Below are 13103 nucleotides of genomic sequence, written 5' to 3'. Positions count from 1 at the left end.
AAAAAACACTGCCATAAATATCTACATAATTGAATAGCACATTGTATCCTTGCTTTATCTTTCTTTAGGCTAGCCTACAGAATCAGCATTAGCCTTTGACAGAGGGTTGTTTTTCAATGCCCTGCTCACATCCTGCAGTAGGTTAAGGAGCCCTTGCCCAGTTCTGCTGGAGATCTTTAACCTGGCTGCCTGCAGACCACTTTAATCCCAGAGGCCCCAAAACAAGGATACCAAATGCAGAATTAGCACCCCAGAAGAAAACTGCATTACATCATGTTTTGCTTAGGCTGGCACGTCAAACAACAATACCAAGGCCAGAAAGTATTGCTTAAGAATTGGGGTTGCTTATTTCTTGAACGTCATTGCTTTAATAACTTTGTTTAATAATAGTTCTTACCAGCTACACAGCTATGTGACATCTGTGGAAAGCTTGTTAGATGATGAGTAAAGTGCTATGGTATTTCATTTCTTAAGCTCTTAGAAAGTGCAGATTTGCTCCTTTGCGTGCCACAATAGTGGCCTGACTATTATTTTAGGCTTTGGGGGGCTGCTAGCCTAATGTTGAATTGCCAAGGGATGATTAGTTCGTGACACTCCAGACGCTGAGTTAAGATACTGGCCTAAAAGCTCACTGCATGGAAAAATCCCCATTTATTTCTCATTGTGTTGATTTTCAATCAAATGGCTTTAAAACTGTCTAGAAGTGAAATACTGTAAATCAGACAAAAGTTAATTTAAAAAACCACAACTTCAGCTCTAATTTTTTTCCCCTATTGGAATCCATTCTTTGAGCTTGCAGTGGATGTCAGTATAAATATAGGACTCAAATTTAAACCTGTAAGTAGTTTTTGCATGCAAAAAACATGAAGTCGGGGGTTTTTACCCTGTGGCCATGTTAAAGGGTGAATTCAGTGTGTCTGGAGTGTACTGCACCAGACTCTGAAGGGGCCTCTCCCTTCCTACAGAGAGCAAAGGAAGAGGGGGTACCTTGGATACCTTAGGTAGGTACCTAAAGCTACATAGGGTGAACCTAGGCTTCAAAGAAGAGTTTTTCACATATTTATGAAACTCAAACCCAAAATTCCAGTTGACCAAAGGGTTTATTATGCTTAGGCTCCCACATTATAAGTACCTTCCTGGTATCATTTGCATTGCTATATGGGTCTAAACCAGCTTTTCTAATTGGGGACAATATTTTCACCAGTGTTGCTTAAAGTAAGGCATGTATTCAGACTTCTGCAGAGGTGAACTGATTATTAACCTGTTTGGTTTGACATGGACTGAAGAAAAAGTCAAACTGTCAGTCCCATCCTAGATGACAACTTTTGACTTTCTAGGTTAGTACTAACCCTGACAAAGGCGCAGAGGTCTCAAAAATAGTGATGTCCAGTCAGTTTTGTGAAAAGATTTGTGGAGAGGAAAAAAAGCCATATGACACATGTTCACAAGATGCGTTGCCCTTGCAGTTAGGTGCTCAAAATCATGAAATCCCATCAGCTTGCAGTTGATGTTCAATTTATTAATTCCTTCTAGGTCCATAAGTTTTGTCCGCAGGATTTTATGTCCTATGTTTACTTGGTGTACCAGTAGTAGGAGGCTGGCTCTTCTGTGACATCTCAGTGATGCTTCAGTGTTCAAAATATGGACCTTCCACCGAGTGGAAAAAACTTGATCCACAGAGTGGGAAATACAAGTATTTTGTATGTGGTACGGGGCACAGAGTTTGCATACAGTATTTTAGCAACCTCTTGAATGACCAATTTATTTATTTTATACTGCCTCCAAACATTCCTGTCATGCCGAAGGGAGTGTTTCACATTGCTTTTTTTTCCTTTCTTCTCAGGAAGCTTACGTGATGGCTAGTGTTGACAATCCTCATGTGTGCCGCTTGTTGGGAATCTGCCTCACTTCTACCGTTCAACTCATCACACAGCTGATGCCTTATGGCTGCCTCCTTGATTACATCCGAGAGCACAAGGACAACATTGGCTCCCAGTACCTTCTCAACTGGTGTGTGCAGATTGCAAAGGTAAGTGAACCAGCATGCTGCCAGATCAGCTAAAACAGACTCTAACAAGGAGATCCGACAGCGTGTAATGTATTTATTTACTCACTTGCCTCTGTAAGTCTTAATATTTCACCACATGCTTCCTAGCATGTACCTTATACATGACAGTAAGTGATTACTTTGTCTTAAACAATTTACCATTTTCAAGCTGCTGTGCAAACCTTAACTATTCCTCAAAATGCTCCTAGACAGCATGATATTATCACCAAGACATTTATGTCCAAACCAAACACTCTGTAATGAAACAATAAATGTGATGCTATGAAGCTGTGGCCTGGAAGGGAGTAGCATTTGGCAATTGCCATACCAAAGTGCTGCTTCCGTCAGTGGATTTCTCTGGGCTGTGCTTGTGATGTTGTTGAATATACCTTCTTGTGTGCCTCGGAGAATTTCAGGCTGAAACCTCTGAGGCCTGGGGATCAAAACTGCTCATTAATAAATACCAGCTCCGTTCTAGTGCAGGCTGGCTGTGACCGAAAGATATTCAGGCACCCCAGGGTTGTTCTGTAATTTATATGCACTGAGTTGGTGCCTGTAATCTAATTGCAGTGGCCATAGTGCCAAATAAGACACTCATTATCGCATCTGGCACAGTTTGCCAAAGAGAAGAGCAGCAAAGGAGACTGAAGTACAACCTCTAGCCCTTAGCATCAATACGCTGTGCCTGGAAGTTGGTTAGCCATTTGCGAGCATGGAAGAATGGAGCAAAACCAGCAAAAAACCAGCTGCAGTTTGTTGGAGATTTGTTGCATGAGATGGCAGTATCCGCAAAGTCCAGCTGCTTTAATGCTGCTTATTTCAGGAACGACAGTCTGCAAGCTAGCCACACACTTACAGCCTTATCCGTCCCTTGAGACCTTGTATATACATCACAGGCTTGCCCGGCTGTGGTTTGCTTTCAGGAAACATGCTGAGGACCTCAGAAATGTATCCACCAAAAGTATACAGAGCACATTTTTCATCTCAGTGTGTGTACTTTTTTACAGCGCGTTCCACAGCAAGTGAATTTTAATTTATGCGTCCACCCGGGATGTGAACTGCCTTTTTCTGACTCTTTTGCTCTCTTGTTTAAAATCAATTACTGCTCTGTCCTGGTTTCAGTCCCTTTGGAAGATGAGCTGGAGGCAACACTTCCCTCCTCCTCCTCTTCCTTGTTAATTCTTAAGGTGGCAAACTCAATCCCCGAATTGATCCTTGGGGCATCACTTGCCCAAAAGGTTGCCATTCACAATTGTTAGCTTCTGTTTGATTTGTTTCATGTCGGTTCAACATTTGCCCATAGCAATCTCTACCCTCTCCAGCGATGCCTGACCTTCAACATACTGCTTTGTGCTGCTCCTCACTGAAGTTCTCCTCAAAGTGCTTGTATATCACGCATATGGCTTTTTCCCACCAATCTGTCTGGCGTTACTACTCTGATAAAGTCATGGCAGATTTTTGGACATTCTCTGACTCTTTAAAAAAGTACTTTTGGAGGGGGAAAACATTGAAACAAATGTATTTATGTCTGGTAACTAACCAGCGGGAGGCAAGTTCCCTGGGAAGCTTATTTTTGTTTCTGTTTTCACAGCTTTGAATTAAGTTTTCTTTGCATCTATAAACATTATCTTTCTCTGAGGTATGGAGTCCTGTCTTTCAGACAAGATGTTATGACAGAGCATAGACACACCACATGCAGAAACACTGTGAAGTAACTCTTTGAACACACTGGTCTCACACTTAATGATGCAAAATGGCTTAAATCCCAGGCCTGCACACAATTATAGATCTGCTGAACTTTCTGGATGAGCAGTTCAACATCTTCAGTGTACCATTATGCACATGCACAAATCTTTTAGCTCTCAGTGTCCTAAACAGCTTAGTGTGAAACTGATATTCTGCCTTTCAGCAGCTTTGAGTCTTAAATCCCTGCAGCAAGACATGTTTAGCAGGAAATTTTTTGTCCTACTGGGGCTAGATTATGTGATTTTTTTTTTTTTTTAAGATAGTCTGCTTTCTGTTGGCAGTTCAAGATTTTTTGTTTCAAGAGCTCTGCTCGCTAAAGATCTATTTGTGTAATTAAATGCACGCTTGTAGTGGCATTGTGCCAGTTTGTTTGGGTGGTTTGTTTTGGCAACATTAGCACCGCATGGGTGAAGTTCTGCTGAGGGACTTGGGTGGAGGATTCGATGGTGGTCCAGGTTAGCAGTGGGCTTAGGAAGGGGGTGGAGGCTGGAAGGGAATTATTCCCTCCAGTGCTCTGTCATCACATCAACATGATCATTTTGGTGTTAACTTTGTAGGTTAGAAGTACTTTTTTATTAATTCTCTTTTCATAAAAATACAAACGCATAAGCTGCTGCCAGCAGAAACCTATCGACTGGGAATAATTGTGGTTTTTAGAAAGGATCTTGCAGGAAACTTAGAAATCATGAACTTTTTGATTCCATACACTACGAGATTGGAGTTGAGGGAAAGGGGAATAATCTCTGTGGTCAGAAATGCAGCTGTTAGATTCGTACCTTAAAAGTCAAACCGGCACAATTAGTTGTATTCTTCCACAAGAGGCAGTTGTACCAAAAAAGCACGTATGCTATGGCAAACGCAGTCTAATCATGGGAGGCAGTGAAACTGGAAGAACTTGCCTTTTCAAAGAGGACTTGGAAATAGATGCAACTCTGAGCTGAGCCATAAAATGAACTTTTTTATTTTATTTCCTTTTCTCACCTTTGTGGTGGGATGCCTCATTGTTAGCAGGGAGAAGGCAGAGTACACTATAACAAGACGCAGAATCGGCAACTTTAAGCGATTGATTTATTTTTGCTTGGACTCTTCTCCCAGGCCATTAGTGTTTACATACTCTCTGTAGGGTTGGCCTGTGTGTGTATGGAAGGTGATAGTTAAATTCTGCACTGTGCTCTCCTGAAGTCATTGGGGTTGCACAAATGCAGCTGAAAGAAAGGTTTGCCCCCTTATTTGCAAGTCTTATCCCAATTTTATATTTCTTGAACTAAATCCCAAAGGAACCACATCCCCTGCTATACCAGCTACTGTCTTTTTTTTCTCCATGACTCCACTGGCACATGGACCCACAAAAAGTTTCCTGGAGGGTAATAGTTACTTCTCCTTGTCACTGTGCAAGCACACATCCTCACCCTGCAATAAGCATCACGTAAATCGAAACAGCAAACCTTTTTCTGAAGGTGGGGGATAGGTCACCATGTGCTTATGGTGGTGTGTGTACAGTTACCACAGAGCAGCTAACATTTGGTAATTTGTTTGCATGTCCAAGCCCAAAGCCTGTGATGCCTACCCATGGTCTGTCGTATTGCAGGGAATGAACTATTTGGAGGAGCGTCGCCTGGTGCACCGTGACCTTGCTGCCAGGAACGTCCTTGTTAAGACTCCTCAACATGTGAAAATCACGGACTTTGGGCTGGCAAAGCTGCTCGGTGCCGACGAGAAGGAGTATCACGCCGAGGGAGGCAAGGTAAAGAGCATCAGAGAAATGAACCACTGCGCGTTCATCGGTGTTTGTGCTTGCACATGAGCCTTAAACACAGGGGAAAAAAAGAGAGTGGGTTTTTCAAAGTGCCCAGCTGCCGTCTCAGCGTGCTGCCTTTGAAGCCTGTGGGAGTCCTCTGAAATCAGCCGAAGCAGCATCAGGCCAGTGGGACTGCAGTGGGAGCGGAGGTAGCAGAGCAGCAAATGCTTTTGAAATTCCCACCCAGAATGTCTGGGAAAAAGCAAGATTATTAAAAAAACATTAAAAAAAAAAGGCATGGCTGAATTCATCAGTGTAGCCAACACCAAGAACACTGCAGTTTATGAAAAGAAAGGGAATGCTGTATATTTATAGCAGAAGAAAGACCTGTCAGACTTGGTTCAACACGCCTTCATGTTGTACTACGTGCTGATGGAGGGAATGTGTCCTGCTGAGAAATTAAAGAGAAGCTGCTTGCAAATATTGTGGAGACCATAAATGGAAACCATATGAGCACAGATCAGTCTTTTTCATACAGCCTGAGATTGGATTTGTGTCCTGTTATGATAGGAGAATGTTAAAAAAAATAGTAATGTGACTGTTAAAAATATTGTAAAACCAATTAGTAAGAGATATTTCTAATATGTCTAATATTTCACAAGTTACCAGGTTCAACATAATAAATGAAAATAATAATAAGGGACTCAAAAGTTGCCTGTGCTACCACCCAGATAGTTGTGGGTTTTCTTGGATTTTTTTTTTTCCCCTTCTGCAACCAAACTATTGGTTTAAACACCACCTGGTGGTAAATATCGCTGATAAATTTTGGGTCAGCCTCTTAAGGCTTATTTGTGAATTTTCCTAGGTTCCTATTAAATGGATGGCCTTGGAGTCAATTTTACACCGGATTTACACTCATCAAAGTGATGTCTGGAGTTACGGTGAGTCTAAAACCAGTTATAATTATTGCAAATGGGTTGGAAAATTGCAGTATTTGCTAGTGACTCTACACAGACCTTTTTTCTTCCTATTATGAGAAGACTGAGAGATTAAACATAAACAATGGGCCCAAATCACTTATTCAATAAAGTAAAATTCCCATGAAATTGTGTGCTAGTGAGGTATAAAATGTTTTGCAGAATATGCTTTCAGATGATAAGCCCTCCCCTGAAAGGGGCCGCATGTAGGAAACTCTGCTCCATTTGCTGTATTCTGCTGATGCTTTTCTTCAGCAACTTCACATGAAATATAACTGGACTGGCAATAAAGCCATATAACTAGAGGGAGGACTTAAAACCATCAGCCATGCTGTCAGTCAGTGTCAATCAGTGTAACCTTGCTGTGGCCTAAAATGTTTGTGCTGTCCTGGTATTGAGAGGACAATGCTAAAAGGGAAGCAAGGTGTTTACCTCCTTAGAGAATTCATTTTATATTTGGTATAGTTCATAAACCAGCTTGAAAGAAAGAGGAGCAGAAAGGATACTTTTCAAACCAACTTATTCCAAAATTTCCGCTCCATGGTCTCTTATATTCCTGGAAGATATTTAATGCAGATGGTCAGATCCTGTGTCCTTTTAGAGAAAAGACCTCTTAATCCACTTATGTATCTTGGCATCCAAAATCTTGTTTTGTATCCTAAGCTACCAGACAATCACAACAGCTACATCACAAGTGTACGTGGTATGTCAGCAAACAACACTGAGGCAGCTGGTTTACACATCTTTCAAAAACTGCTTTTACTTGTCTCCAAAGAGATTGTTTTGAAACAAAGATACAACTTCCATTTTTAAAACCACTTGCTGGGTTGGAGTCAGGAGGCGGTAACCTGCATTTCCTTTCTGTGGAGCTGGGAAGTTTGTGGGATGTTCAACACTGAGATAGTAGCTGAGAAGAAAAAAAAAAACCAACAACAACAAAGGAAAAAACCCAACCAAAAAACCCAGAAAGGAAATCAGGATGATTTCAACCTCTTTTATTAATTTGTCTCTCTTCAAAATCATGGCAGAAAATGCTTTTCCTGGGTGGGGCTCTGGCAATGCAGTGCCTCTGGGAAAGCCCTCTCCACTCACCACCTCTCTGCGCCCGGGTCAAGCACCCAGGCTCCTGGCAAAGCTTCTCTCACGGTCTTCTCTTCCCACCCTGCAGGTGTGACAGTTTGGGAGCTGATGACATTTGGGTCCAAGCCATACGACGGGATCCCTGCCAGTGAAATCTCCTCTGTCTTGGAGAAGGGCGAGCGTTTGCCCCAGCCCCCAATCTGTACCATCGATGTGTACATGATCATGGTCAAATGTGAGTTCACATTTGGGGTTGTGGGTGCTCACCTAAGTCAAATAAGTAGCACAATTGCCTTTGTTATGTCGCATTTGTATATGCTGCGTTCTTGATGATTGCACAGAAATAAGGTTATGTGAAAAGAGTGGTGACACCAGAGTGTGTTCCTGCACCTTGAGCTTTAGCTAGGAGCATGGGATATGGTTTCATTAATTGCTAATTCAGCCAGCTAAAGTTTTTTCACCATTCACACCCCTGGCTGACACTGTCAATTATTTTAAACTGATATTGTCAGGCAGTATAAATCAGCATAACACCACTCACTTTACCTGATACTCTGGTTTTGTATATCTCGAAAATAAAATTAACACTGCCTTCTCCTCCAAGCTCCCCCTTAGTTCAGTAATATGCCTCACCCTGCAAACACACACACAGATTATGTGCTCCTTTTACTAAAGCAGTGCTGTGAGCACAGGCACCACCGTAATGGCAGATGCACATGAGGATCCGGAGTTCCTCATCCGATTTCTTCCTTATTTTTGGATGTCTCCATTTTGGCACACGGCTGTTGCTGTGAAGTAGCACAGGAGCTTGGGGTCTCTGAAGCACTTTTTGGTCATTGTTAGGGCACATCAAAAGGCTTCTGAACCCCCAAACCCCTTTTCCATCTGTATCAGCTGCTAAAACATCAGATTATTACCTGGCTTCCTGTGCATCTCTAGACGATGACTGCCACATCCCTGCTCGCTACCAGTGTCTGTGCGGGTGCTGATAAGAAGCCCACTAGGTGGCACTTAAGACCTTCTCACTGGAGCAAAATGTACTTGTTCCTGAAATAGGAGCCACACTCCATGAACACCCTGTAGTGCAGCACCTTTGAGGAGTCCTGGAGTGCCCCAGTGTTGCTTTGTCAGGACAGGCACTGCATAGGGCGAGCCCGATCCTGTGCTCACCAGAGCAAGCAGGAAACAAATCCAGATGTGTGCACCTAGCCTGGGAGGTGCCCAGATCCAAAAGCAGTGTCCTGGAAACTCCTCCTCAGTGATGCTGAACCCTACTGACATCTCAGCCCTGCCAACATTTCCTCTTGCAGCAGTCATATCCCAGGTCTTCAAAAGCTCTGCACTGGAGCATGTCCTCAGGGGCTGAGCCTTCACAAAGCTTATCAGCTCCATCCATTGCCCTTCCTTTGGCTCAGTCCAGATGTAGAAAGCAGGCATTTTTCCAGGCACCTGATCAGGTACCTGTTGCTTTTAAAACACCACTAGTGGAGTGTCCCCATCCCCTTTCATACTGTTATACTGAATTGAAATGCAAGAGCATGAGGATCTGGGGTTTGAGCTTTGCTTCTGTCACAGGACTCAGTTGCACATCTTTCACTGCTCTGATCACCCCATGTTTGCAGGCTACAGCACAGACTCTGTTGAAGCCATGCCGTTTTGTCTAGAGGAATTCAGGAGTCCCAGTCATCTCTTTTATAAGCAGAGAGTATAAACTAAAATGTTCAAAGTTATTGCACAACAATTTTTATTTTTTTTATTTAAGAAGCAGTGTTTAAACATATGCAACTCAGACGTAAATTCAGAAATAGTAGATGCTACTTCTGCAACAGCAGAAAACTCCGAAATGCTCCACTCTGTCTAAAAGCAAAAAGGATTTCTTCTTGAATTAGCAGGGGATCATATTTCTAGCATGGTAAAAAGTCACTGGCAATGATGAGATTTTGTCTAATGCAGATTTTAGATGGCATATTATCACTTAATTTCTTTCTTATGAGTTCCTCCAGACACACTAAGCTTGACCTTTATTATTTTTAATTTTAAATGCAAGAGTCTCTGCGTCAGCTCATCTGTTAGTTGATAACAGAAAGCATGGGTTCCCTAAGTAATCTCACGTTAAATTACCAGTATCTATATTTCTAGCATTGATCCATACTAAGCTGTAGGACTTGTTTTTGTTAAAGTCTGTTGACTAATTAAATACAGCTTAGAGATGGCTAATCTTTCAAAATGTCCCCAGCGAGGATGTTTTGAATTTTAGAAGACATCTGGTACAGAGGGTAGCTTCTGCTTGAGGCTTCCCAGGATTTCACAAAGCAGTGCAGTGAGGACTAGATGGTCAAATCACCGTATATCTGCAGGTGCCTGCTGAAGTTAGTTTGCTTCCCCTCCTTCAAGAGATTTTTCAGAGCAGCCTAATTTGGACCGATCCAGTCTGGCCACCTATTTGGTATCCTCAGGACTGATGTGTTATTATCACTCAGGTGGGACCTGCCTGCCCAACCGGAGATAGGCCAGCAGGAGAGGAGACAGGTTCAGCCTGGAGCTTTTCCAACATGGGGTTTTATTACCTCCTTCATTCTTCCCAAAACTGCCAAGATGTGCATTTTAAATGCTGAAATTCACAGCAGTGGCTGGTGAATTAATTTTTTATGGTGGTCCTTTATGGGTAAATGCTTAGCAGCATGTATGGTGGTGTTCTTTTCACTGTTACTTTTTATTTAAAGCTCTGTGTTTGATCACTAAAACAACTTTATTTGTTCATTGCTTTCCTTGTTATCCCTCCAGGCTGGATGATTGATGCAGACAGCCGTCCCAAGTTTCGCGAACTGATAGCGGAGTTCTCAAAAATGGCCCGTGACCCCCCACGTTATCTCGTTATACAGGTACTAAACCCAATGGTAGGAAGATGTCTGATGAGCATTTAATATGAGGCCCAAAATGATTAGTAATGCATATGAAAACATATGATACGGATAATTTAAGGCCAGATTTACCATTGCTTTCCAAGTCTTAACACATTCAGCTAGAACTGCAAACAGAATTTCAAGACCAGTCACTATTTTTTTAGTACTGGTCCCAATCTAGGACCAATAGCAGTCCATACTGCAGCCCTGAGAGGAGAATAGTTTGATCTTCTTCAAAATGCAGATATTTTACAGCAGCATAGACAGAGATTGCAGGCCCAAATTCCCCTAACCTCTAGGTAAATTTGGTTAAACACACAGATGGAGTTTTTACGTCTTGGACCTCTCGCTAAATTACTTTGTCTCTCAGAGAAGGGGATAATGAGGGTTTGAAGGGAGTCTGTGAGTCCTCTCTCACACGGATTTGTCTCACAGGGAGATGATAGGATGCACCTGCCCAGCCCTACAGACTCCAAGTTTTATCGCACCCTGATGGAGGAGGAGGACATGGAAGATATAGTGGACGCGGATGAGTATCTTGTGCCACACCAGGGCTTCTTCAACAGCCCCTCAACATCCCGCACTCCTCTCTTGAGTTCATTGGTATGAAACTTTTCCTCTGTGGAAACATTGGAAGCAATTTTAAGAGTGCACTGTTTCTCATAACGTCTGTATTTTCTTTCTCTCTCTTTTTAAAAGAGTGCTACTAGCAACAGTTCTGCTACAACCTGCATTGACAGAAATGGGGTAAGTGGGATGACCTTTAAAAAAGGAGCCACTTCTCCTATGTGGATCAAACTTCTACAAAACAGTCCCTTTAATATTGATTTTCTCTACTTCAAACCTAGCAGGGGCACCCTGTGAGGGAAGACAGCTTTGTCCAGAGGTATAGCTCAGACCCAACCGGCGCTTTCTTAGAGGACAGCATAGATGATGGCTTCCTGCCAGCCCCAGGTGAGTACCTCTTCCGTGTTTCCATCCCACAGCCCCTCATTCACAAGCCATTTGGTTTGAAAATAATCATTGTCCTTCCTTTTCTGTAGAAAGGACACAATCCAAATGCTTCCTACCTGTTTTGGTCGGTAAATGGGAGTGAAAATGTGTGCACATATCCTTTTCCTAGACTTTTTCTGGCTGCTTCTGGCCATTCCTCATTTTGATTCCTTCAGCCAGGTTCCTCATGCTTGTCATGTGTGCCATCTGGCCAGGGTGTTCGCATGTGTGATTATATTTTTAAAGCTTTCTACCACCCCTGCACTTTGGAAAATATCCTCTAAAAACCGGGTTTCACCCCTTAAACCATTCCAGCAATATAAACTGCTTTCTGGCAGTTTCACTGCTTTCAGATGTTGATACACAGAAGGCAGCTCACGGTTTCACATGGACTTACAGCGTAGGCAGTTGGAGAGTGAGCCAGGGAGCACTGAGGGAGCTGCTGCTGGGTTATACAGCCATGATGCTTTGTGTCCTTAAAAAAACCCAACCAACCCTTCCAAGAATACACCGTAACTAAAAAGGGTGAAAGACCCCGCAAGGGATGGCATTTAAGTGAGATGTGGAGCCTCTGTTTCTGCCAGTCCTATATTTTCTAGGCACCTTCCTCATCTCGAAACATTTTTCTAGGAAAACAGCTTCTGGCAGCAAAACTCCCTGACTGCAATTTCAGAACAGTATCTGGGACATAGCCACCCCCACGTCACTAAAGTCAGCAGTAGCTGTCTCACTGTCTTGTGGTCCAAGCCATCTTTCTGCTGCTTTGCAAACCGAATTCCTGAAGGTGAACTTCAGGGCACTGTGTTTGGTGCCATGGCACAGCAGTCCTTGCCTTTGGCTCTCTTCCGCTCCAGGAAGTTCAGTGAGATGCTGTGCACAAAGAGCAAGTGGCAGCTGGATTGAAACTACACCTCGAGTGATGCAGATGCCTGCATTAGTTATATATCTTCCTTTTCATTCCTTCTCATTTTTATTTTCTTTACATTCCAGAGTACGTAAACCAGTTGGTGCCCAAGAAAACATCTGCCTCAGTGGTCCAGAATCCAATCTACAATAATTTCTCACTCACACCAAACTCAAAGGTCCCCACGGACTCCAGCTACCAGAATTCACACAGCACAGCTGTGGACAACCCTGAGTATCTCAACACAAACCAGTCTCCTCTGGCCAAGACAGTCTTCGAGAGCTCTCCTTACTGGATCCAGGCGGGCAACCACCAAATAAATCTGGACAATCCTGACTACCAGCAGGACTTCTTACCGAAGGAAACCAAACCTAATGGTCTATTGAAAGTTCCCGCAGCAGAGAACCCAGAGTACTTGAGGGTAGCAGCACCAAAAAGTGAATACATTGAAGCCTCGGCATGACCATAGGGAATTTCTTCTTGCAGTGAGGCAAGCCAGACTCTCGGTGAACCACCTGGCTGCTGCAAGAACAGACTCTTGCTCGTAGTGAACGGCGACTGCAATGCATGAACAAGCACACCTTTCCTTTTCAGCATGGGGGCTGAAACTGCGAAGCCTATCTGATGGTTTGGGTCTTTTCTTGCCCATTTCCATGTAATGACTGGGGCCCATAGCCTGCACTCAGATGCGTGTTGGGATGGAGCAGGATCTTCC

At 43.1% G+C, this 13103-nt stretch overlaps 1 protein-coding gene across 2 annotated transcripts in view; it reads left to right on the top strand.

The window, feature by feature from the left end:
• EGFR (epidermal growth factor receptor) overlaps nt 1-12851 on the top strand; it is a 43736-nt gene extending 30885 nt beyond the window's left edge. For both annotated transcript variants that reach the window (XM_075706258.1, XM_075706257.1), the window contains 9 exons: nt 1844-2029; nt 5382-5537; nt 6397-6472; nt 7677-7823; nt 10373-10470; nt 10927-11094; nt 11191-11238; nt 11340-11445; nt 12475-12851. In XM_075706258.1, coding sequence (XP_075562373.1) covers nt 1844-2029; nt 5382-5537; nt 6397-6472; nt 7677-7823; nt 10373-10470; nt 10927-11094; nt 11191-11238; nt 11340-11445; nt 12475-12851 — 1362 coding nt within the window. The remainder of the gene's footprint in view (nt 1-1843; nt 2030-5381; nt 5538-6396; nt 6473-7676; nt 7824-10372; nt 10471-10926; nt 11095-11190; nt 11239-11339; nt 11446-12474) is intronic.
• The last annotated feature ends 252 nt before the right edge of the window (nt 12852-13103 follow it).

The sequence above is a fragment of the Pelecanus crispus genome, chromosome 2 (assembly GCF_030463565.1).
Source record: "Pelecanus crispus isolate bPelCri1 chromosome 2, bPelCri1.pri, whole genome shotgun sequence".
In the NCBI taxonomy this organism is placed as follows: domain Eukaryota; kingdom Metazoa; phylum Chordata; class Aves; order Pelecaniformes; family Pelecanidae; genus Pelecanus; species Pelecanus crispus.
Note: the sequence above shows the minus strand (reverse complement) of the source record. Positions and strands in the feature narration are given on the sequence as shown.